General features: G+C 39.7%; 1 protein-coding gene across 1 annotated transcript in view; it reads right to left on the reverse strand.

Moving 5' to 3' along the window:
* Positions 1-352: 352 nt before the first annotated feature.
* The window catches only part of RNF180 (ring finger protein 180), a 933,453-nt gene continuing 907,896 nt past the window's right edge, over positions 353-25,909 (reverse strand). Inside the window, exon 5 of the mRNA XM_044063860.1 lies at positions 353-1,104. Coding sequence (XP_043919795.1) covers positions 902-1,104 — 203 coding nt within the window. The 3' untranslated portion in view covers positions 353-901. The remainder of the gene's footprint in view (positions 1,105-25,909) is intronic.

The raw sequence follows: 25,909 nt of genomic DNA on the forward strand, positions 1-25,909 counted from the left end.
AGTATATAAATAATTAATCGAACTGATCCAAATACACCTTCATGGCTATTCTACTACCACTTCAAGCTGAAATTGTTACTATTTTTCACAGTCCTTCACACACTGAAACACAACTCCTGTAGTTCCAGGTGTTTGTGGCACCTCCTTCAGTTCCAAGTGGTTTTGCATTTCTCAGTAATGAATGATTCGGAGATTCTGACCCTCAGTATGAAATGACCAGTATTATACAGTAGCTCTCTCAGCTTTAACATCAGTGCACAATTAGAATTAAGCGCTGCACAACAAACTGAAATGGCATCTCTGAGTGCTCCACTCTTTCCTAATAGACAGAAATGATGAACTAACACATAAAAATCTGTGATGCAGTTTATTTGAGCAGTATCCAATTTAACACTGTTTTTTTGAATACACACTGCGTTCTATGTGCTGTTACACAGCAAAATGAAAATGTATTACCAAGTGGCAGTTTACATACCTATGCAAAAGATATAAGTAGTAACGTAAACTATACATTTTTTAGAAACAGAACTAAATTAAACTCAAGAGTGTTAATGCAATACTATGAAAATACTCTGAAGCAAATTTCAGGTAACCCTTAAAATTCTGAAGCAGCTTTTTAATAACTGAACATAGTAAGGCAGCAAGGAAACTTCTCTAAGTCCATAAGTGAACACTAATGAGACTGCAACACCACTGAAAATAAATTTCATTAAACCTTAAATACAATGGCTTGATATCGGTATAATAAAAATAAATTTCAATAAAACTGGAAAAACTTCAACAAGTTTCATTTTTTCTTTAATACAGATTATAGCAGTTGACATTTTTGAAAGAAAATTTAACTTTCATTTCTTTAGGTCTAATGAAATACTTTTTTAAATAAAGCTATAAATATAGTTTACTAAGTAAAGGGAAAGAAAATGTAGCACAGAAAACAAAAGATAATAAATCCAATGATCCAGTTGACAGAATAGATGTAGATGATCACCATGTCCATATCAAATCTCCACCCATGGTTCTCATCTTCAAAGTCCATGTTCTCCAGTCTGTATGCACCATGAGGAAATTGTCTCCTTCTTAGGAAATTCATATGCCTACTGAAACCTAAAGGGTTACAAAACACAACATTACATTCTGCACTACAAACTCTAATGAACTCTATTACATTTATTTCTGGATGACAAAGCAAACATGCTGTTTTAAAAAAGATCACTTTACACAGAATATAAAGATATGAAATTCTTAAGCAGTACCTATAATCTTTTGTTATACACATATGTTTATAAACTAAATAAAGCCTGGGATTCAATAAAGCCTGCACTAGGTGTACACTGTTCTGAGTGAACAAACACAGACAACTCACACCTTCTTTCTCCTCCTAATTTTAGTTTACCTACTGATTTTCTTGCAGTTTTGAATGCTGAGAGGAATTCATAAAGGTAATCACAAAGTGCAGGCTACATATACACTTGGTATAATCTTTCTTTGTGACTAGAAAGCACAAAAAATGTGGAAGGGGTGTTCTTGTTATGTGACTTAGTTTACTCTTAGTGTAGGTGTTAATCTGGCTCCAAATCTTTACCAGTCAATAAAATCATACTAAATGAAAAGTAACTAAATGAACAAGTCTACTTCTTTAATCAATACTACTGTTATATACAAGTATACTGTGCAGAACTATTCCTCTTTTATTTTTAAGAGCACAGCAATACTGACAAGCAGATAATACAATCCAACTATACTACTGCAGTACAAATCAATTATATCTGCCGTTGCATTACATACTACCACATACTGTACTCAGTCAAGTGTTTGAACCTTCTTTTATAACCAGTGTGGAACATACTGACCAGAAAAGATGATCCTTCTAAGGTGGAAAAAATAGTTTGCCTTCAGCAATACATTTTTTAACAATTAGCATTCAATGTGTACTTCCTGCTGCTTCCTGTAGAGCGGTCCAGAAGCCTTCTAAAAATGTACACAAATTAAGATGATGAAATCACCAGTGTTAGCTTACTTAAGTATTTCTACTTGATCATATACTATGACTGTGTTTTTACTTACTTATTTTCCACTATATTGTAAAGATGAAATTGGTTGACACTTCAACTGAGAGAAACAAACCAGTCCAAGCTTCGGCCACATGAAAAAAAACGGAAGACAGCATTTTTTTTCATGGAAGCAAGCACCCCTGTACAACCCAACACCAAACTTACACATATATATTAAATACATAGGCACTCAACAGTAGAGAGAAAAATGAAAAGCCCAAAAAAGCTCTACATCACTGGCAATTCATAAACAGAAATCATGTCGTTGGTGATTCCCTATGGAAAACAGTGATGAGCTGCAAATAGGCACATGCATTTGAACAGCGAACAGCAGAAAACCTGTTTACTTTATGCTCGATCAAAAGTAGGTGCACCAACTAATTATTTATTAATGCAGTTATATAACTAAGACAAGCAGTTAAGAACAATAAATAGCTAAAAAAATTAAAATAAATTGCAACATGAAATCAGAACCCACAAGATGATTAGGACAGACTATGTAATCATGAAGCATTCTAAATCCATGCTTTATATGACTATTATAAGCAGTCCTATCCCTGATCTAATGTTCTTCCATTAAAAAGACTTTAGTAAGCAATAATCAGTATGTCACTATTCAAGTTACATGCTTATTCATTTCAAAAGTCTGGACCTTCCATATCAGCATTAGACAGGTTTAACATTATGTTCTTGGCCTCAACTAGTTTTGAGTGGAGGAAAAGTCCAGTTCCAAGGTATTAGAAAGTCTTGGTCCCTTTCCAATAGTTTTTGCTACAGTAGGACTGTGAAACCTTTTTAGTATTTCATTCCTCTTGAGAGGGTAATTTTTCTTATTAGGGTATATATGGATGACCTACTGCAAGATATTCCATCAGTATAGCTTTTATTCAAAGAAAAAGGTTGCTTTGGCCAAAAAATATTATGCAACTTGGTGTGCAGCATATATATTTTTTATTTTGAGTTTTACAGTTAGTTAATTTAGGTATTAGAGGTAGGGTTCTATAGATGAGTGTTATTTATCACAGTGTAGATAACATTCCTACCCCTCATGTATACTGCCTGTGATGTATTAAATCAAGGGAAAGACATAATTTAACTTTTTTAGAAAGGATGGACAAAAATGTTGTATGGCAATCCTCACAAATTGCCTGCAAGAGTCTAAATATACCTTCATTGGTTTCATGAATTATCCCTATAACTGAATGTTTCTATGAGGAAGAAGAGCATTCCTCATGTTGGAGCTCTCTAAAAACAAGTAATATCACTTGGACTCATTAAGGGTTTGGAACAGCTCTGGGAGACAGCAGCTCAACCTGTTGGAGATTAAGTTATCAAGATTTTTAAGTACAATATTGATCTCTGCAAATGTTATGGGAGAAGAAATATGTGCTTTGCTCAGTTTGCAATCTAGAGGAGATTAAGCTGAAATTAACACTAATGGATCTGTTCAGAGAAAACTAGCAATTTAGAGTAATACAGCTTATAATACTGGTTTATGAAAAAGTCTGACTTCAAGGAACAAAGTACACAAGTGGTGCTCAATCTCCTAATAAAAATTATCAAAAAGAAGTATTTGTATTGTGTTTAGCATTTTAACCAGTCAAAATAAGATTGGACTTCATCACACGTCTTATTGTCTGACAAAGTAAACAGTACTTACTATAGTTTATTAAAGTTTCTTAATCTCACACAGCAGTGCTCTTCCTCTCACTTTCGTCTAGCAATTGTTGAAGAGTTGGTTTTCATCTGTTGCTTGCCAGTGACTTTATTTCTGATTTATTTGTAAGTTTCTATACTTTATTTACTATATACTTGCTTTTATAACCAAGATTTTTTGAAAGCTAAGAAGCATGTTTTTTCTGTTGTAAAGCTTATTCATTTTATGATTCCAACAAACATCTTTGTTAAATTTACCTACATATTTATGTCTTTAATAGTATGCATTCATGAATCCAGACATTAATAATATTAAAGAGATAATTATCAGTATCCTTAGATTAATTATTTGAGTTACTGAGCATAGCATCCACTATGTTTTTATGTAAGTGTGTTGTTAATGTTTTTTTCATTTACCACTGGTAAAGTCTAGGACAGACTGCTTATTGAAAACAGATTTTGATTTTATTCTTATGTTAAAATAATATAATTAATATGTGTTAATTGCAGAGTGTAAAACCATAGCTGTGCAGCTGAAAGGTCCTAGTGTTTGCAGAACTATATACAAGCTACTCCATAGAATTTCTTAGGTTCACCTTAAACAACAAAGGGTTATTTTTTAACTTCTTAGATCTGACCTTGAAAGTTAACAAGGAATTCAATTCTTTTGAAAGTAAAGGCCACAGGAAAGAAACTTTTGTCAACAGTTATTTACACAAAGTCAACATCTTATATTTATGAAATAAAATGTGAGAGGTCAATATACTGGATTAAGTAGGATGACGAGTGAGGAAGACTTTTTTTAAACAATGCTGAGGTTTTGAAAAGTCTAGTTTTAGACAGAGAATACAAAAATGAATTTCTGGATAAAATATTAACAGATATAATTTCTAAGCGGAATGACAAATTCAAACCTATTTTGAAAGGTAGTTATAGTATTACGAAGCAAGATGAAGTCAAGCAAAACACAAATACATTTAGTAGTTTTAATAAGTAATTTTCTTTGCCTGTATCTCAGGATATGGGAATTATGTGACAGATTATAAATGAAAATGTAGGCAATAAGCCAATGTTTTCTTACAAGGGAGGTAACAACTTTAAAATTCATGTTAGAAAACTCAAATAAGATGAGAAACATCAAAGACACAACTTTAGGGACTTTTAAGTATCAAAAATGTAGGGCTGGTAGATTTATAATGGACACTTTTTTACCTTAATAGCTTAGGTAAAATATTTTGAGGAAGTGGACATTTTGATTGTAACTCATGTGGAATAGTGTATATCGCTGAATGAGAATCTTGTGATAGTTTTTATGTGGGTAAGACCACTAGAAAACTTTCTAAGAGAATTTACGGACATAATACTGCCATGAAGAAGGGTGATTTAAGTAATGCATTAGCTAAGTATGCTCTGGAATACATAAATTTCATGAAGTTCACCTTTTTTGTTTTGGATAGTCTTCCAAATGACACTCTAAAGGGGAACAATAGCATTCACTTAGAATGCAAGGAGGTAGAATGGCAAATAAAATTGAATTCAAACAAAAAAAAAAAAACAGGATTAAATAAACATTAAATATTTCCTAATGGCACAAAGACTATAATGTGGAATTTAATCTTTTTCATATTGTATATTGTATATTTTAAAGCAAAGTAAAATATTTAACTGTGTTTTTAAGTGGATAAGTTAATTAACTGAATTATTAATCAAGTCTTTTTTTAAATTTGTCATGTGATTTGTGTATATAAATTAAGTTAGTAAGAGGAGTTATTCATTCTGAAGAAGTTCTGCGAAAATAAAAGAACTAAAATGCTAAAGCTTCCTCTTCATGTCTACTGAGTAGTGGCCAGATTGTTTCAAACATGTTTTTGGTTATTGGGGTGTTATTCTATTGAAGTGCACTTTCTGGAGTTTATTTTTTTAATCTCTCACTGGGTTTCATGCTATATGCTTCAAACTGCTCTGAATAGCACAATCAATTAATATCTGTGCATATTTATTTGGCACTGAACAGTTTACCTCTTCAGTGATTAGGTTATTAAAATCCCCTCATAAGTACTGTATTATCACTCACTATTACATTGTGGAATTTAGTAAGGAAATTATCCTATTTTGTTTTTATTTTCTTTAAATTACAAAGACCAAACATACAACATAAGACAACATAATAACTACATACATGTGAGTCTATCATGATAGTAAATTGTCTTACAAAACACAGCAAAATATAACAATTACATAATGCTAAGTAATATTTGTCTACAACAAAGCATAACTTTATTTGGCACTAAAATCAGAGGTAAATCTGCTCATTCTCATTTTAATGGTTGCTGACACTTTGTGGCGAACAACAGTTTTCCAATATTTTGTAATCAAAGTAAGGAAACACTCAAGGTCATGGGGGACACTGATAGCATTTATTTTTTATTTATTTTATTTATTTATTTTACATTTGTTTACCGGGAAATTCTGACTGGACTAGGTCCATTTATAGCGGAGGCCCGAGGAGAAAAGCTCCGCATTAGCTAACAAGAGTCAATATTTTTATACAGAGCTATAAAATAGAAAAGATACATTTCAGCAACACAATTAATATATTCATAATGAAATATAAAGATAGACAAGACACATTTCAGCAATAAGTGAGGTTACAAACAACATGGTTTAGAAGATTCTTACAAGCTGGAAGAATAAGAGTTTTGGTACTGTAGTGCATTACAGTGGGTAAATAGGAAAGCATTCCTGGGTAAGAGGATGAAAAGGATAGGAAAGCTTTAATTTTTTTCTAGTACATGGCCATAGCCAGGTATTCATAACATGTGATTTAAGGGAGTTTTTGAAATTTGAGGTGGTGGAGACAGAGGTCAGCGAAAGGGGAAGGCAATTCCAGTTTCTAGCAATGGTGTGGGAGAATAGTGCTTCTTCTGCAGTATTATTAACCTTAGAGATACAGAGGAGTGATTTGTCACTAGAGTGGACGGGGCGATTTTCTATGTATTGAGTGAGTAGTTGACTTAGCATACAGAAGATTCCGATACTATATCAAGTCCCACTGACACTAAACATTATATGAGCAATTAGTAGTCCTGAGTTTTTATGGTTTCTGGGTTTTAGGTGTTGTATCACACAGAATTAGATACCACAGGTTATTCCACTGGAACTGCAAAACTGAAAGGAGGTATACATCGGAATATGTAGTATGCATTTAAACATTATTTCAGTTACAGTACAAATGTCAACATCTTAAAGGCAAAGTAATGCTTCAAAATCCTTAATTTTATCAATGAAACTTGTGGTGTTAGTAAAGCCACCTCCACCTCCGATTTATTTTTTATCTTGTGCATATTTAATTTTGGTTTTGCTTTTAACTTTGATGAGGTTTAAAAATGCACAATGCAGATGGAATATCTGCTATTCACTATCTTTACTCTGTAGGAAGAAGGATGAAGCACATCATGTACAGAGCACAGCATCAGCTGCACACCACACTCCAGGCTGACAGGCACTGACACCTGTGTTTATGAGACCATGTCTTTAGCCACTATCTAAATGCCAGTATTTTGTCATGATCTTCACCACGTATTATCAGGTGATGGGACAGATTCACTTAAAGATGCAACTGTTTTGTCCATGATTGCTAGGATGTTTGATTCACACCAAGACGAAGGATGGTCTTAGAATGCTCATTCCAATGTGAACAATGAAAACATTATAATTAGATTTAATCCCTTTTAACCATGTTAATTTTTTCTTCCTCAGGCAAGTATGACACAGTCTCAAGCTCCTTTCAAACTCTAGTGAGGCATGCATCGTTTTTATGTGCAAACGAGATACCAATTACTGGAAAATTTTGGGTTGCCAGGTCACAATGTCCAAACTACACACTTTTGTGTCTGGCTTAGTTAATTTTTAACACTAAGTATCTGCTGTTGTGGACTCTACCACTACCATTGCACAGTGACTCTGTATGCTTGATTTAGTATGAACAGTGAGGGGATATGTATTCTATCTTACATGCATGAAGTTAGGTTGTTGGTGCACTTATGTTACTTGGGGTGCAATCATGAGAACTTCTGCATGTGCTGTGGTGTCCGTGTGAATGCTGAGTAAGATAAACCATCACCTGTCAAGTTAATGAAAGTTAACCAATAAAACATCTCCATACTTAATCCAAAGATTCTATGTAAAAATGTAAGTTAGATGTCCATTACTACTACAAAAACTAATATTACCCTTGTCAAAGGGCCACTAAAGTAGACATTTTTGTAATAAGGTTTATTTTTATACATACTGTAAGCATGCTAATGTATCTCTTTATAGCTACTTTCTAGGACAGTACTAAGTACTTATACTAATAAGAGATATTAAAAGTAAGCTGGAAAATGTCAGCATTGTGGCATACAAGGATAAAGCCCTGACTATAATGCAGGTGACTTGGGTTTGATCAGCTGCTTGAGTGTCTGAAGTGCTGGCAGGGGAGGATGGACATGTCCATCCCAATGATGGGAGGAAGGAGGGATCCATGCATGGGGCACACAAGATGATTACATTTACTTGGCAGAGGTTGAAGAAGCAATCGCAAAGTACCTCCTGAGGGTGTGTAGGGCAGCTTGCTAACCTTAGCTCCTTGAAGAAATGAGAAACCGACTGGTGTGGTCCTCTCAATGAAAATCCCACTCAAAAAGTATTACCAGGGCACAAGTGGATGCAAGAAATCTCTCCTGGCATGATGGGGACCTGGGATGCCTTAATCTCCTTGCTGGCCCTGACCCTTACTGGAATATGTCCAGGGGAGGCTGGGAGGGGGGAGTAGATAGACTAGGCAATTGAAGAAAAGCACTGGTGTTCCCTGCCAGCTGTGAAAGACAAAAAGAAAAAGAAAAAAAGAAAGCTGGAAATAAAGCTGTGACCACTGCAGTATACAAACAGTGGACTGGAACTAGTTAAAGGAAGGGCATTGACAGTATGCTTTTCTAATGATCACTTAGAAAAAAGAGTGAAATGAGAGAGGGAGGGGCTCTTTTACTTAAAGTTACATTTGCAGTGGATGACTTGAGAGCCACTGGGCTGAAAAATACAAGAGAACATAAAAAGGACAGGCTGGGTGAGGCAGAAACATATACAGCCTTTTCCTGCAAGTGTCTCAACAAAAATTTAATCTGTTTCTTTCTGTGAATAGAAATAACTCTTCCAGCTCATCTTACAACAGTCTATGACTGATTTCAACAAGAACACCTTGATCTGTTCACATACCTTAAATAAAAGAGGGTTGTGCAAGAAAACAACAGTATGTATAAGAACTACATACCAAAACTAATCAAAATGCAGCAGGATGTTCTGGCAGTTATCTGAAGAAAAATGTGTTATTTCTAGGATTTACAATACCATGCAATCAGTGTTCAAGCAGCTTAACTTGCATGTATGATTTATTTCCATCCCTGGTACCTTTTCAGTTTGCTTAAAGAAATGTAATTTCACCATACAAAGCATGTGGAAATGGGGAAAGGGGAAAACCTTGCCTTGTACTCTAGCAGATCTGAAGGCACTCTTGACATTACGTTCAAGCAAAAGCCAGTTTCTTGGTCAAACCATAATATGAAATGTAAATCATGTTTCAGCTCCCACTGAAAAGGCTATACAAGACTAAACTAGTGTAATATATTAACTTATAAAGTATACCTGAAAGGCATTTAATTTCTGTATTAAATAAAACTCCACCAGGTACTCAGTGCTAAAGATCCAGAGCCGATTGCACCATCGAATAACAAGAATGCCACCTGTGCTTTTGTATCAACCTGGATTTGAGAGGGATATCATGAGCGCCTGAAGATTCACAACTTTTACTGTGCTGGCATTTAAGGCATCCTTCCATCCCTGTTGTTGGAAAAAAAAATCATAGTGATTTTGCAGTGTAGCTTCCGCTTGAGTAAACCCCAATAACAACAGAAATGGAGAATTAGTCCTTACAGCTTTGTCCTGGCTTTTGAAAGGTCTGAGTTTATAAGCATTATTTTGGCAGACAAAGAAGAGAGGTCTCATTGCAGTATGTTTAATTCAAGATAAAGAACACAAACTAGAAAAATTTCAGTGAAAGAAAGTTTCGCACCGTTGTTTGTCCAACGATTCTCAAAGTTAGCTGTAATTATGAGTACTGTCATTTTAAGTAACGAGAAAGAAGAATTTCCATGAGAGAGCAAAGCTGATCATCTCTGGACAGCAAAAGAAAGCTTAGCCAAAAAAAAATCACATCATTATGTCTGCTTTGTCAGATCATTATGGGTTATTAAAAAATAAAACAGAATAGTAGCTCTTTATAATGCTACAGTAACAGTATTACAGTGAAGGGCATCCAGAGATAAATTCCTAATTACACTGGTGCTTTAAGGTTTACTAAATCAGGATGTGATGTTTCCACAATGCTGCCTATGGATGTTATAAGGGTATTTGGTGGAAAGCTGTAGACTATTACTAGGTTGAGGACTTCACACACATGCACGCACACACACACACACACACACACACACACACACACACGTATGTGCGTACTGTAGGTGGTCAAACTTGCATGCGGGAGTTCCCTTTAATCTGGCTAAATTAAATTTGGTTGAATCTCAAAAACAAATAGAAAAAAATAAATGACTGAAACTCATGTAAATGAATGCTCATTTGCTTGAAATCTCATTTCATAGAATATGGTTTAATTACATAAAATGCTGTAACAGAGAAATATAAATAGAAAAATATTTATCGAGACAACTGTCAATATGGAGATCAGTGTTAACTATAGATGCAGTTTATATTTTTGCACCTGTAATGATGCAGTACTTATGGTACCACTCTGCTATCACCAGTTACCTATAGTGTCATTCTTTTTTGTGCATATTCCCCTTGTCTTTGAGTCTATAATTTATGTGCGTCTGGCTACCTCTGGTACCTTCCCTACTCCCTGTATTCATTTCCCAGCTATATACATCTCAAAATCTGGGCAAAGCCTAAAACAATGAGAGGACAAAGGCCCAGAAATAGTGACAGCTTTTAAATATTGCTCTTATAAACGTACAAAGTTGACAGAATAACAGGGTTTGTGTCAGCATACATTTTGTGGGGGATATAAAGTCTAAAACTCAAATGTGTGTAACTATTTACAAAATTAAGTCCTCAATGATTTGGCAGAAAACAAGAAATTTTATGAGGAACACCAAAAATATGAGGCAAAAATCTGGACTTAGGGAGGTATGCCCAGCTATTGCTCTCTATCTACCCCACTGACCCTTCTTCATATACTGAAAATGGAGCTCCCTGTCCCACAAAAAACTGCCACTTCTTTCCCATCTCTACCTGTCACACCTTATGGTTACCCTTCTGTGTTTTCTTCCTCTTCCAGTACTGCCATATCCTTTCATATCTTCCCTTTCTTTCCTATTTCAAATCAGGTGGCAATTTGCTGTACTGACCATCTGTAGGCAATCTGGAGTAGCAGCTATGAGGAGCTTTCTTGCATGTGTAAATCTGCATAAACTCTGCCATAATAGCCTGCTTTGGCTTGTGTGTCAGCTATATTGATCTTGTACCTGTCTGTTGCACTACATCTCCTCTGTACCATCCTATTATCAGTCTACTCCATAGCACAGCCCTTCCAGTTTACTGTGCAGTCATTTTTATTTAGTCGAACAAGTAAAATGTCGACTTACCTTTAATCAACCCATATTTGTCGAAGTTGCACAACACTGAATGGCCAAAACACCAATTTCTTTCTAAGGGAAAGAAATTGGTAGCCCAACCACATACAATATGTTAAAACAAACACTATAAAAGTGGGGGGCTTTGCCCCCCCCCCAACTAAATATACTAACTTCGAGATCGCACTACATTCGGGAAAAGGGCATATTTAAAAGAACGACAAAGCGATTTCTTTCCCTTAGAAAGAAATCAATGACTTGGTTGTTCGATAATGTGAAGCTTCAACAAATATGGGTCGACTAAAAGTGAGTAGACATTCTACTTCTTCACGTAAATGATACAGACCCTTGTTTTTAGTATCTCCATGCTATCTTGGCTCTAATACATATCTGATTAGCCATGGGCTGCAGCACACTCTCGCTTTTATCAGCAGAAGTGCAACCACAGACAGTGTACATTTAAGCAAGGTAGGTGTGTGAGGGTGAGGCCTCCCCAAATGGGGTGAAACACTGCTTAACATTCTTCATCAAACTTTTTTTAAATGAGCTTTCAATCATTTATTCAATGTTTTGAAATTCAACCAAATGTGATTCAACAGAAACAATATAGTGTTTACGTTTGTGTGTGTGTGTGTGTGTGTGTGTGTGTGTGTGTGTGTGTGTGGGGTATATATAGAGAGTGTATATGTGCACTGGATATACATGGGTGCAGCAGAATTCATTCACATGGTTGAAAAGTTAGCATACTGTTATGTCAAAGTGATTTTGATCGAATGGTATGTTAATTGGATTGTAGTACTTAATCTGAGATCACATGACAGTGGGGAAAGGACGTCTCTCCCTCTCCCTTTTGTTGTGAGACCTTGGAGTTGGTATATTTAAGTAGCAGGGGGCTTTGTCATTTTGCTTTTGATCGAATGATACAATACTGTGTTTATCGTGTTTTAGTCAGAGATTGCATTACAGTGGGGGAAAAGTTTGCCTTCTTTGCTTTAAACGACTAAAATTGCATGCAGTGGAATGGTTTGTGTTGACTGTTTGAAATCAGAACAGCAGCTACCCAGGTGGAAGAGTTTTTTTTTTTTTAATCTTTTTAAAACTATTTCTGGTATCTTCAGAGATACTCTGATCATTGCCCATTTCTTACAGCCAAGTCTTCCCACTTGGAAGAAAGGACTAACCCTCAGTGTGCCATAATATGTGTCACTTTGTTGTTGAGTTTTGTCATGTACAGCCTTACTTCCTGCTTCTGAAAATCAAACGTCTGAGCTCCCACAATGGCAGCTGCAATACTTGCCCAATGTCTCTAGTCACATGGCAAGGCTAAGAGATATCGCAGCCTTTCTGTGTTGTGTTGCCAATATCTAGGCTGTAGATCCCAACCTACAATCTGAATCAAGGTCATCTGGGTTGTAGTCAGGTCTTTATTACTCTAACCCATAGGTGTGAAGGTAGAGCGGCCTGGGAGATTTGATGTGGTGGGTACAGCTGTAGCAGTACTGTATGCACTATGCAGGACTGCGGCTGTGAACCAAGGTAACTGTACAGATACAACTGGCAGAAATAAGGTTCCTGCAAGCAGGAGCGGCCTTAGGCCAACTGGTGCCCTAGGCAAAAGGGCTCCATGGTGCCCCCGCCACATCACCCGGTGCCCCCATCCCAGTCTACCTACACCAAATAAATACTGGAAAAGCTCCCCTACTAGAGCAGCTCCCTAGGCAGCCGCCTAGTTGACCTATGCCTAAGGCTGGCCATGCCTGCAGGGTAACTTTCCAACTGAAGATAGGAGCTCTGCAATCTAGAAGCATACTGGAAAGCAGCCTCTTCTCCTGTGGGTTGAAAGGAGTCAGCTGAGACTGTTTCGGCATCCAAACATGATCTTTCTGGGTCACCTAAGGTAGAAGTGGCAGACCCAGGACATGCTGGAAGGATGACACTTGTCACCTTTCAGACTTACAGCTGAGGACACTAAAGGAAGAACTTGATATTTCAGCTTCAGACAGGCAGGTCTGAAGTCCACTTCTCAGCTTGTAACATTATGACCCACATCAAAATAAGCAGTCTGGATGAATCACCACAGAGCAGAAGAAGAGTAAAATGCGTGGTGTCACTGAACTTCAGATACAATAACTCAGTTGGCCTCAAAGCTGGATGCTCAATGGGCAAACTTATGAGTAATAGGAGACCTTCTTGGAGTTCTACTAACAAGACACGGACATCTCTAAAGTATGTCATACAGCAAATAAGGAAGCTCTTGTTCAAAGCTGGTAACCACTGTATAAACTATTGACTGCAGTTTTTTTTTCCCCCAGAAAGATACGTCAACAATATTATGACACACAACACTGAATATAAAATACATTTTAGATGCATCAAAATAAGTACAGTGAGAAAGTCCCCAGTGGAGTGCATCAAAAATGGTGCACTGTTTTGTTACAGGCTTTGTACAGTTATTTCCATTTTACAGTAAATAGAAGACACTACTGCTAAAAGAGTGCCCATTACATCCTGAGAACTGAATTAAGTTGTAATGGTAACAATTCTGCAAATAGCAAAGGTTAATTATGATTATGTGGCTGATTTAGAAAATAATGTAGACTCACTATGAAAATCTGATTAATTTGGGTTTGATGTGACTGTAAAAATTTGACTTTATAATGTAATCAGAGGTTATTCATGACTATACTTAATGTGACAGACTGCAGCTATTTTTATAATTATGCTTGCCTAAGAGAGGTGATCACTTCAGATGTTTTAAGTTTCACTAGCTCGGCTGAGCTACAGATATCAAGGACAGAGGGAACAGAGAATCAATCTTACCTTTCTCTTATGAGATAATGAGGCTGTTTGCTGACTGAATGAGATTTGGTTTAAAATACCAGGATGTTAGGATCTATGGGCTCAATGCAACATAACCTTTAATGTACAAAACAATCTTGTATACTGAAAATCTCAACAAGCTTTCGCCTTGTGTGTCAGCTGGATACTGTACGTAGTAGGTAACATTAAGGGAATAAAAACACTAGTTACCTTATCAGCTTCTACATCTACACAAAGTGCTGTTTTCTGCAATGTGCTGGGCACAAAGCCACTTACTCACAAACAGCAAGCCCCCTGTATTGGTACAGGGGGATAAAGCCCTGATTACGACCCAGGTCACTTGAGTAAGAGCATCTCAAACACCTGCTGGAGCTGGCATGATAAGAGGAATGAAGGCACTATGCCTGCTTGCCCTTCTCAAGGGAAGGGGCATACGTCTGGAAGGCATGCACACATGCATGGATTTCCCTGGAGACCAGAGAAAAATGCACGAGTGCCTGTTGTTTGGAAGTAGGGTTGTCTGTAGACTTACATCTGTCTGCAGAAGTGAACACAACACAGGCACTCTGCCCAATGCACCTCCTCCAGCAGAATGCCTACCAGGCACTGACAGAGTTAGGGGTTAAAACAAAATCCAATTTCACTGTAAATGACAGCACCTTTCCAGGAAAATTACTCTTATCCCCTACCTGGATAACCTTGACTGTAAGGGTGGGGAGATGTGCCACAAAACAACTCCTAAACAGTAGTACATATAACCTTAAAGCTCTTGCATCAGTAATTGCTCTAAAGCTACACTACCAGTGTTCCTGAATATTGACACTATACTGATGAAACCCATACAGGTTTTGTAAGAAACTAACTGGAACCAGTTGGCATTTTAATGAAACAGTGAATGTACAGGACTGTCAGTACTAAAATCCCCAGTTCATTTGATTTCGAACCCTTTTTCAGTACTGAGGAAGCAGCACCATGCAATGCATTACTGCTCTACCAACACAGGCACTGCTCTACCAGGCACAGAGAGCCAACCAACTCCCAACCCCAGTCCCACTGGAGTGGAAATGGGGGCTTCAGAACTACTGAAGAACTGTTTACTTTTCACATGCATGATCACAGTGGGAAGCCAGGATTCATCTCTTGATTCCCTTGAAACAGGACAGTGTTAAAGTGCCACTTCTGCCAGTGTGCAATGCAAGTAGGGGGGGGGGGGCTTCAGTGACATACCTTATACAAAATGTAAAGAAGGTAGGCATTTCTGACAGTATGCAATGAAGGGGACTTGCACAGTGCAAGGAGGGGGTATCTGTGACACACCTTATATAAAATGTAAAAAAGGTAGACACAGGATATAAATACAAACCATGAAAATATAACGTGAATTCAACAACAGATACAATTATAACTATGCGAAGAAAAAATAAAGACTACTGAAAAGCGGAGTGGACAAAGGCAAAAGATGGACTTGGAACTGAAACCTGGACAACAATATGGCAGTGAAGATTCCAGGAAAGCCTTAAGGTCAGGCATTTTCGTGTTTAAACTTACAGCACAAAGGTGATACAAGCTTGATCTGAATTTGCCAAGCTTGAAGGTCTAGGAGACTGATTGGGAAAAGGCATAGCCAATATGTGGAAGCCCTGATAAATAAGATGCAGGACTTCTCTGCCAAAGCAAGGTGGCCTGTCAGCTATCTTTCTCCCAGGCTAAAATGCAGTAAATCCCCTCCGAATGACACCAATTAAAGAGCCAATTATTAACATTAAAAACAAGTTATGTTCTTACCATAACGTTCCATGTGAGTTGTTCATCTCGCCTTTGTTCGTTACACGTGGGTTTGGAGCCGATCCATCGGCTCCGAGTCGGCCGCTTTCCAAGCTCAAGATCTTTGAGTTAGCTCGAGGCACAGTCCCTATGCCATGATGCTCTTCTACCAACCCCAGATCTAGTTTGCTGAACCAGCAAGAAAAAAAACACACTAAGCAACCAATTATAAACAATGTACATAGTACATAACTATTTACAATAGCTAAACAATAATCTGGTTGGAAAGAAGGACACTAGCAAGACCAACCAGACCACCAGTCATACCTGTTCTTCCATAACCTAGAGGTGGAAGTTGGGAGGGAGTGTAAGAACAAAGGCGAGATGAACAACTCACATGGAACGTTATGGTAAGAACATAACTTATTTATGTGAAGTTGTTCAATCTCGCTGTTTGTTCTTTACACTTGGGTAGCGTCCCAAGCACCCTAATCCTGGGCGGCTCATGGGAGTATATTCCTGAGAATGATGGAACCAAAGGAAGCCCTGTCCCTGGAAGCCCTGTTCACTTTCTAATGAGTGATAAACGTATGAGGTTTGGACCAAGTAGCAGCTGCACAAATGGTGTCCAAAGGTAGACGGGCTGTGTGGGCTAAAGATGTAGAAACAGCCCTGGTAGAATGAGTTTTCACCTTATGTTCTAAAGGTTGTTTAGCTGAAAATATACAAATTTGATACAATCAGCAATCCATTTGGGCAATGTAACTTTGGATACCGACAAACCTTTCTTATTGTCTGCATAGGAAACGAATAGATTTCCTAAATTCTTTTGTTCGGTCCAAGTAAAACCTCAACTGTCTGTGAACATCAAGCTTATGTAATATGTACTCCATTCTATTAGCATGATGTCTGAAAAAAGTAGGAAGGTCAATAGACTGGTTCAAATTTGCCTCGGAGCAGACTTTAGTAAGAAAGGTTGGATTTGTTCTTAAAGACACTCTGTCGGGGTGAAAGACTAGATATGGGGGCCTGATAGATAGAAAGTGCTTGGAATTCAGAAACTCTACGAGCCGAAGTAACAGCCACCAGGAAAATTGTCTTCCAAGAAAGGAACTTCAAAGGACAAGATGATGCAGGCTCAAAAGGTGGAAGAATGAGTTGAGATAGCACCAAATTTAGATTCCAAGGAGTAACAGGATGTCTGATAGGTGGCCCAAGGTGATGAGTCCCTTTCAAATAGGCTTTACATAATCTGTGGGACATAATGTTTGAGCCACTGCATCCCACATGGAAGTTAGATATGGCAGCTAATTGAACCCTTATCGTAGAGGCTGCAGCACCATTGTAAATGAGTGAAGTCAAGAATTCCAGAATACTATGAATAGGGCGACATAGGGATCAATACCGTGCTGAGAAGCCCAATGAGCAAATCAATAGGGATCAATACCATGCTGAGAAGCCCAATGAACAAATCGCCTCCATTTGCTATTATAAAGTTTCCTGGTGGAGACTTTGTGAGAGGAAACTAAAATATGTTGAACTGCTGGAGACAAATCATGTGACCTGGCTAGGTTGGGAAGTGGAACAGCCAAGCTGTCAGTTTGAGGGAGACAAGAGAGGGATGAAGAATTCCTGACAAATGAGTCAGAAGGTCTGGCACTGGGTCCAGAACCCAAGGTTCTTCCACTTGGTATTGCTGTAGGAAGGGGAACCATATCTGCCGAGGCCAAAACAGGGCTATTAGAATAACAGTCAGTCCCAGGCTTTTGGCTTTCTGTAAGAATCTGGGAATTGGAAGGATTGGAGGGAAGGCATATAGGAGACCCGAGGGCCAATTGTGTACAAGTGAGTCCCTTGGGCTGTCCCCCGGTGGGGGGTACAGGGCAAAGTAGCTTCTGCATTTGACATTCATCGGGAATGCAAAAAGGTCACAGCAAGGCTGGCTCCATCTGTGGAATAGCCTTTCCGCCACTCGTTCTTTGAAGGACCACTTGTGAGGCAACAGAATGGCTCTGTTCAGTTTGTCCGCTATCATGTTAGATGACCCGGTATGTGTGTTGCTATCAGAAAGTGCCTGGTGGATACAGCCCACTGCCAAAGGGGTAAGACTTGGTTCCCCCTTGCTTGTTGATGTACCAGACTACTGACATGTTGGCTGTCTGTATTTCAATCGTCTCTCGAGGTAGAGAGTCGTGAAAGTGTTGCAATGCTAGAAACACTGCTCTCAACTCTAAGACACTGATATGCAAATGAGATTACATGTCTGACCAAGTGCCTTGGACAGTTCTTCCCTGAAATAGCCTCACCCTATCAGGGAAGCATCCGTGGTCACAGTGGCTGTGGGAGGGGGAAGTACAAATGGGCAACCTACAGTAACTTGGTGGCTGTTCAACCACCAAAGAAGGTCCTTTTTGCAAGCATTTGTCAGAAGAATCTTGTGTGACATTGGAAGCTGCTGATAAGACCACTGTGTGAATAGTAGCCATTGGAGTATCCTCATGTGTATTCATCCCAGAGGAACCACTATGAGTGTAGCTGCCATGGTGTATAACAGCTTCAGAACCTGGAATGCCAGAACTCTCTTTTCCATTAACAAATGGGACACTTGACTTCGCAAAGATATTATTCTTTCTTGAGGCAATCTGACCAGGGAGGTGGTGGTGTCTAAATCTGCTCCTATAAAGGAAATTTATGCCCAACCTGGAACACAGGTTGATGTGTAATCTCTGGCGTGAATTAGTTGATGCCTGGTGGTGGCGGTGAGGAGCCAGTCGTCGAGATATGGAAACACCCGGAATCCTAAACATCTCAGGTGAGCCATGACCATTGCCATACATTTGGTGAACACTCTGGAGGCTGTGTTGAGACCAAAGGGCAGAGCTTGGAATTGGTTGTGACTGGCCCTCAGCCAGAAACGCAAGTGATCTCTGGGTGGCCTGACCATTTTGATGTGGTAGAACGCATCCTTGAGTTCTATAGAACACATCCAATTGCCCGTTTCGAGAAACGGAAGTATCAATTGAAGCGTGACCATCCGGAACTTTTCCTTTTTGACAAAGGTATTTAGTTTGCTGAGGTCTAAGATGGGCCTCCAGTCCCCTGTTTTCTTTGCAACTAAAAAGAAAGTACAGTTGTGTACACTTCCCATAAATGTAGATGTTCAAGTGTATTCACTGTTGCAGTTATTAGATTTAGGTAATTTGCTGGCAGGTTGCCCTCAGTTGGCCTGAATAACAAAGTCTTGGGTCCTGCGTCAGTTGCTGTCTCCTATTCCATGATGTCAGGTCGTCAGGGGTATAAAACATGCAGCCGACACCAATTTATTCAGTTTTTCTTGCCTCATATGTCAGGTTCCCCCCCAAATGGGGAGCAAATTATGTATATATATATATATATATATATATATATATATATATATATATATATATAAATAAACAAAAATATATGTAAATGCACTTTTAGCAACATAAACTTTACCTTCATCTAACAGCAAATACACCACAAAGGCTTTAGTATATAGTGAAGGAAAGAAAAGGTATAGAAAAGGGGGATGGCGGGTGGGTAACCCGGACTGCAAAAGTGAATACACTCGAACATCTACATTTATGGTAAGTGTACACAACTGTACTATGTTCTTCGTGTTTCACTGTTGCAGTCATTATAATTGGGTCGAATCCCAAAGCTATGGATGGGAGGGATGGAACTAAACAGCATTAGGAGCGGCTATAAGGCCCTGCAGAACTGCAGTGGCAAAACCTGCCCTGGATTTGGAGAAGACAGGCAAATGATAATGCTTTGTAAAGGTATGAACAGAGCTCCAAGTAGCAGCCTCTAGAATGTCTTCGGTTGGAACCCCTCTGAGAAAAGCTGCTGAGGTAGAGGCAGCCCTGGTGGAATGAGACCTGATCCCCTTGGGCACAGGTTTAACATGGTGCAAGTAGCAGAAACGAATGCAGTGACTTATCCACTTAGAAATAGTCTGCTTTGTTATAGCCTTCCCCTCTGACCCTGCAGCAAATGCTACCAGTAGTTGCTCAGACTTTTTTAGAGATCTGGTCATGTTTAAGTATAATCTTAGTTGTCTGTGTATGTCCAATGAATGCAGAATCCACTCCCCCTTCTCCTGCGGATTTGGGTAAAAAGTTGGCAGGTGAATTGTCTGGTTAAGGGCCACACTGGATACCACTTTAGGCATAAAAGAAGGATTGGTCCTGAGGGACACCCTGTCCGGGTAAAAAATAATAAAAGGCTCCACAGCCATGAGAGCCTGTAGTTCTGAAACCCTTCTTGCTGAAGTGACTGCCAAGAGAAAAGCTATTTTCCAAGATAGAAATTTTATATCCGCAGTAGCTGCTGGTTCAAAAGGAGGCAGGGTGAGGTTTTTCCAGCAAAAAATTGAGGTCCCATGCAGGAGTTGGCGATCGTCTGGGAGGCCTTAAATTTTTGGCCCCTCTGAGATACTGTTTAAGCAGAGGATGAGAAAAGAGGGGAGGCTCTGTGCTGTAATGAGCCAAGATGGCAGAGGCATGGATTTTTATTGAAGAAAAAGATAGGCCCTTGTCAAGCATCTCAGTCAAATACTGTAAAATCTGAGGAATACTGGGCTTCGTTGTGTCTGTTCCTTGTGCTTGGTTCCAAGCACATAATCTCTTCCATTTATCAGCATAAGATTTTCTAGTACTAGGCCTTCTGGCTTCCAAAATGACATCCATCACAGATTTACTGAGAGGTGGTGTTTGAATAATTAAATGATCAGCCATGCTGCAAGGTTCAGAGTTTAGAGTTGAGTGTGCAGAATTTGATTTTTCTGCTGAGACAGTAGATGAGGTATTTGAGGCAAGTACCAAGGGTGAAGTTGAGACATATTCCTTAGAAGTGGGTACCAGTGTTGGCGAGGCCAGTCCGGAGCAACTAGAATCATTCTTGGCTTTTCCTGTCTGACTTTTAGTAAGACCTTGGAGAGAAGTGGCAGAGGGAGAAAGGCATAGACTGATAGATTTTTCCAACTGAAGGATAGGGCATCCACTTGCCATGCTTTTTTGTAATGAGTTCTTGTGCAGAATTTGTTCAACTGATAATTTTGGGGAGAGGCAAATAGATCTTTGTCTGGGCTCCCCCATTTCCGTGTTAACATGCTGAAGATTTGTGGATCCAGTTTCCATTTGTGCGGGTCCATAAGATTTCTGCTTAGGTCATCTGCCAGAGTATTTTGTTTTCCTGGCAGGGATTGAGCTTGAAGATGTATTTGGTAAGTCAAAGCTGTGTTCCACAATGCCATGGCTAGTCTGAAAAGGGGGTAGGAATGTGTACACCCCTGCTTGTTTATGTACCACATAACCGTGGTGTTGTCCGTCTTTATCAGTTGTCCTGGATGAAGTAAGTCCTTGAAGGCTGTCAGAGCATTCTGAACAGATAGCATCTCTTTCTGGTTGATATGCAGATGCATTTGTTTTGGGCTCCATTTGCCCTGAATGCATCTCCCTGCCAGCTGGGCCCCCCAAACATAGTCTGATGCATCTGTAGTTAGGGTTTGGGTGGCAGGGGGTTGAGTGAATGACAGTCCCTTGTTTTGGTGACATGTCTCTGCCCACCAAAGAAACTCCTGTTGTAGGCAGGGAATGAGAGGAATCATTGTTTCCAGACTGTGACAACGTTGGCTCCATAAACTTTTTAGGTACCATTGAAGTTTCCTCATATGCAGTCTTGCATATGGAATTAGTAGAATGCAGGATGCCATGAACCCCAAAGTCTGCAGAATTTGTCTTGCAGATAACTGTTTTTTTTTTGCTATTTGTTTGAAGTATAATGTCAGTTGCCTTTGTTTGTCTGGCATAAGGTAAGCCATCTGGGTAGTTGTATTCAAGCTTGTACCCAGGAATGTAATTATTTGAGAGGATACCAGTTGGGATTTCTTTTATTTTATTGTGTACCCTAGGCATGTTAGAAGCCTTTTTACAAATGCCAGATGTTGAAGAAGAGCTTCCTTACCCTCTGCTTGAATGAGACAGTCATCCAGATAAGGATAAATGTGTATGCATCTTTGTCTGCAGAATGCAATTACTGATGCCAGGCACTTTGTAAAGACCCTGGGCCCAGTAGATAAGCCAAAGGGCAGTGCAAAGAATTGGTAATGCAAAAAGCCTGCCTTGAAGCAGAGGTATCTTCTGCATGATTCCCTTATTGGTATATGCAGGTATGCCTCTTTTAAGTCTAGAGTCATGAACCAAGCATTTTTGCCCAGCATAGGCAGTAGCTGTTGTAAAGTCAGCATTTTGAATTTTGGAATGTCCAGGAACGTGTTCAGAATCGATAAATCCAGTACTGGACACCAAGAATTGTCTTTTCTGGGTACCAGGAAAAGACATGAATAAAAACCTTGTCCTTTTTCCTTTTCTGGCACTGGTTGAATAGCCCTCACATCCATGAGGGACATAACTTGTTTCTGACCCTCTGCCCACTGATTTTGTGGCAGATCTGGCCATCCGTTTGAAATTGGCCAAGTATGGAAATTAAATCTGTACCCCTGGGATACTGTGTTCAATACCCACTTGTCCTGGGTAATTAACTGCCAATTTTGAGCATTAAGTGCTAGTTTCCCCCCAAGGGGGCTGCCAAAAGATAAGTGTTTGGTGATGGTAGAGGAAAGTCATTGAGACTGCTTACTGTAGGGTCCTCCAGATTTGGAGGTGGAGGCACCCCATTGCTTTGACCTGTAAGAACCCTGTGATTGGTATCTGGAGCCTTTTGAGCACCTGGATTTACCTTGAGTGGCTCTGTTGGACACAGGAAAGGACCAATTTTTAGTAGGCCAGGGCCTACTGAACCTGGGTGGCTGCACTTGCAAGAAATCTTTTACAGTTTGCATAGATTTAGCTTTGTCTTCCATTTTCTTTAAAACCTCTTCTGCCTTATTACCAAACAGAGTGTCATGCTGCAAGTGGGAATCCAACAATTTAGCTTTAACATGATCAGGCAAATTTTGCTCCTTGAGCCAGGCATGCCTTCTAATCACAGATCCAGTAACTGCATCCCTGCAAGAGGCCTCCAAAGAATCAAAACCACATTGCAAAGTATGCTTACCAACCTGTTCTGCTGAATGCAATAATTCTTGTTAACTCATTATTTTCCACACAATCAGAAATCAACATCATTTTCTGTTTCAGTACGCCCATAACATGCTGTTGATATTTAAGCATATGAAACTGGCAGTTTAAGGCTCTGATTGCCAAGGTAGCAGACGTATAAACCTTCTTTCCCCATCTATCCATCGCCCTGGAATCTCTATCAGATGGGGTAGGATTTCACCCTTGGGACCCTGTGAAATAGTCTCAGGGTCAGCAGCAGGATTTTTGAATAGAAATTTGTGGGAGTCAGGAACCCTGTAATATCTGCCTGGCTTACCAGAAGCCGGAGGTAGGGAATCAGGAGCCATGCTTGATTCCGAAAACACATCATCAACAATGTCTAATACAGGAGGTATAGCCAAAGGCCTATGCTGAGGAAGAAGAAGGAACTCTCTAAGCCTCTTTTTTGATTCAGAGAAGTCCTGACTCTCCCAGTGAAAATGTTCCTTACAGCCGAGTGACGCCTCCAGGCATTTCTGCAGTTACTGCCTACTGTGCCTCTAGGTGTCAAATATTGCCTGTTCATATTTGCATTAATAATTCCAAAACCATGCTACATACAAGGTATCAGAACATTTTATCTTGAAGCATACATGATGGCAAACACAACTGTATTGCTATATGGCCTCTGTCAATGACTATTTGTTAGAACTCTAAGGTAATAACTTCATTTTTAAAGGCTGAAGCCACACCCACTGGGAGTTAAAGGTACACACTCCAAAGGGCTGTACTTGAGGGAATGAGTTAAAGTATGCAAAGTTTCTCCAAAAGAGTAATCCTCAGGAGGAGATGCAGATGGGATGGATTCCTCTGCATAAGAATCCTCATAGGGTGGAATAGAAAATTCCTGATCAGAAGAGGAATCAGAAGAAATGGAAACCTGATCTGAAGATTCATAATCAGTGCCTTGCCTAGGCCTCTTAGCAGGGAGGGGTTGGGAACCCCTGATCAAGGTAATTAAGTCCTCAGCCATTTTGATTATCTGTTTTATAGGCATAGGGGCCTGAGCACGTGGCTCATGCGTCAGTTTTTTAGACATAGAAAAAGCTATTGACCTTGTTTTTGAGGCTGGCGTTGGTTTAATATAAAATTGTTGAGGCCTGAAAACACCCTCAGAAGCCGGTGCCTGCTCAGCGGTTCCAGACCCATCCAAGGGAGAGACATCTGCGGGTTCAATACTCTCAGAATCTCGCGGCGTACTGGACTCCGAATGGGTCTCGGTAGAGGCCTGCAACTCAAAAGTAGCGGGTATCAGGGGTGGCGAAAGCGCCTCACTGACTACTTGCGAACTGGCGACTGGCTTAGGAGAAGCTTCGTCGTCGGTTTTGGACCGCGGCGGTCTGTCTCTGTCTTTTTCTTTGTTTTTTGTGAACTCCGGTAGTCGGATTGCTAACCGATGACATTTCAGGATAATTAAATCTTGATCCAAAATATTTAGAAGCAAAACTATACCGACGCTTAATAGTGCATTGGTTAAATCTAGAACAAAACCGACAGCAAGGCACGTTATGATCTGGGCCTAGGCAAGGGATTGCAGTACAAATGAAAATCCTTATGAGGTATTTGCTTCCCTTCCCACAAATAATGCAATTATTAACTTTTACTGACATCGGTAAGGAGCAAGAAAAAGTTTCCCCAACGGGATACTTAGCTTTAATTGAAGACTTCGGTTCTGAAACTCGAATGCGAAAATTTCAGGAATCGGCCGACCGGCACTTGTGAACTGCTTCTGCTTCAGACACCATGCAGCAAGAAAGACTGAATAAAATGGCATCGGCTGCATGTTTTATACCACTGACGTCATGGAAGAGGAGACAGCAACCGACGCAGGACCCAAGACTTTGTTATTCAGGCCGACTGAGGGCAACCTGCCAGCAGATTACCCAAATGTAATGACTGCAACAGTGAAACACGAAGAACATCCTGGAGTAAGTTCCGGATCCTATCTGGTCCACCGGGACTGGCTGGGTGACTCTCTTTTTTTAGCAGCCTTTGAATTTCTATGGTTGCTAGATTCCGCAGACTGGGTGGAACGTCTGAGATTCTTGTACGAATGCAAGGGGATTCTGAAAAGGGAATGATGTAACCTCTGGTAATTATGCTTTTTAACAAAGAATCTGATGCAATTCTTAGCCAGGCATCTGGGTATAAAGCTAAGCGAAACCCGACTGCCTCCAGAGCAGGACGGTCGGGCCTCCTCTCAAGAGCGCTGATAGGGCTTGCCAAGGAACTGCTCCCTGTCACCCTGGTTCTGCGGACCCCCTCTGCCGCCTGGGTGGCGTCTACCATTATACCCCCCTCCTCTGCCCCTGGAGGGGTTGTTCACTATGTGGGTTCTGGAAAGCTCCTTGGGACTTTCGGAATCACATTTTTCCACCTTTCTGCCCTTTGGGGTATGGTCTAGTGGGGGTGGAAAAATGGACTCCTACGGCAGATAGAGTCTTTCCTTCCTGCTCACACACCTAGTGTCCCCTTGACTTTAGGCCCAAACAAGGAAGAGCCATCAAATGGGATATTAACAAAGGAAGACTTGAAGGCTTCCACAAAGGAGCATAAGCGCATCCAGGATCGTCTACACAGAGCTATTGCTGAACCTGCTGCCCGGCTTGATCCATCGGTTGCATAAGAAATAAGCCGCATGGACGAGTTCACAATAGAATTAAGGGTGTTAACCTGTGCCGTTACTTTCTCCGAAACAGCATCATCTGTTTTGCCCTGTAGAGTATCTCCAATCTCTTTGAGGAGATCTCACTGAAGACGGGTAAAGTGGGTCAAATAGTTGAACGATCTCATTGCAAATGTCGCAGAACTAAAG

Source organism: Protopterus annectens, chromosome 2.part2, assembly GCF_019279795.1.
Source record: "Protopterus annectens isolate FY-2018-M chromosome 2.part2, PAN1.0, whole genome shotgun sequence".
In the NCBI taxonomy this organism is placed as follows: Eukaryota; Metazoa; Chordata; order Ceratodontiformes; family Protopteridae; genus Protopterus; species Protopterus annectens.